Here is a 1913-nt window from a genome sequence, read left to right as displayed (position 1 = left end):
GGGAGCTGACCAACTAAGGCGGCCCTGCCTGAGCATCCCTAAGAGGGTGCCACAAACACAAGCATCCCTCAAATGATGCACTCACACCCCAAGTCTGAGGCATCGAGGGTTTGATGCTATTCCTCCCCAAATTCACCCCACACACCCCTGCAGAGTTGTTGCTTGGGGTGCTGCAGTGCTGCGGGAACATGGGCTGGGGGGGATGTCCCTGCCCCCTGGGGGGCATCCTGACTGACGGTGGGTACTGTGCCTTGCAGCGGGCTGTCACAGGAGGCAGGCAGCGTGGAGCAGCTCTCCCTGCACTGTGCTGAGGGCTCGCTGGAGTGGCTGTACCCCACGGGGGGCCTTCGCCCCCGCCTGGCCCCGCCTCCCCCCCATCACTGCTGCCACCAAGGACAGGAACCTCCAGCACATCACTGCCTGCGTCAAACCCACTGGGAGCTTCCGAGGGGCTCAGCTCTACCTGGAGAGGGAGGGGGGGCTGGAGCTGCTGCTGCCAGAGGCCCCCCGGCCCCGTGTCCGCTGCTTCAGCTGGCTGCCCTGGGAGAAGGTAGCTCTCTTCCTGCAGGCCACTCCGCACCGCGACATCAGCCGCCGCATCGCCGCCTTTCGCTATGAGCTGCGGGGAGGCTGCACCCGGGTCTGCCCGCTGCCAGCCTCGCTGGAGAAGGTGAGTGCTGAGCATTCCAGACTGTCTCAGTTTCCCCTTGGCTGACACTATCTCCCTTGCTGCGGTGTCCCTGGTCTGCAGGGTGGTGAGAATATGGAGGGGCCAGATCCAGGGTGGCCCCCGCCACCATGGCTGGGCACTGGGAGCCATTGGGAGCCACCACAGTGATAGGTGGTGATGGGCTATACTTGGTTGTTGCAGGGGCATGCCGGCCATGCAACGACACTGAGATCCTGATGGCCATTTGCACTAGTGACTTTGGTGAGTGCAGGCCCCCTGGGGCCCTGGGGAGGGGGGAGGAAACTCAAACTGGAGGTGCAACAGCCCCGCAGGCAGCCCTGGCCTTCTTTTCCTAGGCTGGCATGGCTTGGGCTGTGTTCAGGAGTGTCACAGAGGCCAGTGTGGGATGGGGACAATGGTGGGGACAGGCATGGGGACAGGAATGTGGATCGGGACAAGGATGGGGATGAGGAGAGTGACAGGGGTGGGAATGGGGTTGGGGAGAGGGATGGGGTTGGGGACAGGGACATGCTGACACCCCTCCCTGCCTTCCCTCCGCAGTGATCCGTGGCAGCATTCGGAGTGTCTCGAACGATGTGGAGCTGCAGGAATCCGTCATCGGGGTGAGCGCTGCCCGCATCCACCGCCAAAAGTTCCCCCTCTTCCAGGCAGGGGAGTGGCCAGGGCGGCCAGCAGGCAGCATCCGCACCCCGCTGCGCTGTGGGGTCAAGCCGGGCCCTGGCACCTTCCTCTTCACGGGGTGGCTGCATTTCGGTGAAGCCTGGCTGAGCTGTGCGCCCCGCTACAGGGACTTCCAGCGCATCTACGAGGGGGCACGACGCATGCGCCAAAATCCCTGCGAGTTACCCATGGTTGGGGGGGGTGGGGATAGCTCGGCCTCGTGGGTGCCACAGGCAGTGAGAGCATCCCTGGGGAGCCGCTGGGGCGGTGTGCCAGCACGGATGGTGCCCAGAGGGGACACGGTGCTTTGGTCCTCACCATGTAGCCAGGCTCTGGCAGGACCTGTCACCGGGCTGAGGGTTCCTGTGAAAATCCTACTGGCAGGGAAGGGATTTTCCCAGGGCTCGCTTGCCCGTGTGAGGGGTGCAGCAGTGTCTGGTGATGGGTTGGGGGTTCCCTAAGGACTGGGGTGCTGCATGCTCAGGGGATGCTGTGGTGCATGAAGGATCCAATGCGATGGGGCAGCTGCCCTGCTCCCTGGGAGGGCTCTGTGATGGGTGGC

The 1913-nt window shown here is 64.1% G+C and overlaps 1 protein-coding gene across 1 annotated transcript; it reads left to right on the top strand.

The window, feature by feature from the left end:
- Positions 1–257: 257 nt before the first annotated feature.
- On the top strand, positions 258–1542 carry METRN (meteorin, glial cell differentiation regulator; the record flags this gene model as incomplete). Its single annotated transcript, XM_010184351.1, is given in 4 exon segments — positions 258–359; positions 361–659; positions 869–931; positions 1232–1542. Coding segments are annotated over 4 exon segments (775 nt in total), but the record flags the coding sequence as incomplete, so codon positions are not given.
- Positions 1543–1913: the final 371 nt, after the last annotated feature.

This window comes from Mesitornis unicolor, unplaced genomic scaffold (assembly GCF_000695765.1).
Source record: "Mesitornis unicolor isolate BGI_N332 unplaced genomic scaffold, ASM69576v1 scaffold34735, whole genome shotgun sequence".
Classification (NCBI taxonomy): Eukaryota; Metazoa; Chordata; class Aves; order Mesitornithiformes; family Mesitornithidae; genus Mesitornis; species Mesitornis unicolor.
The sequence above is the reverse complement of the archived record's forward strand: the minus strand, read 5'-3'. Positions and strand labels throughout refer to the sequence as shown.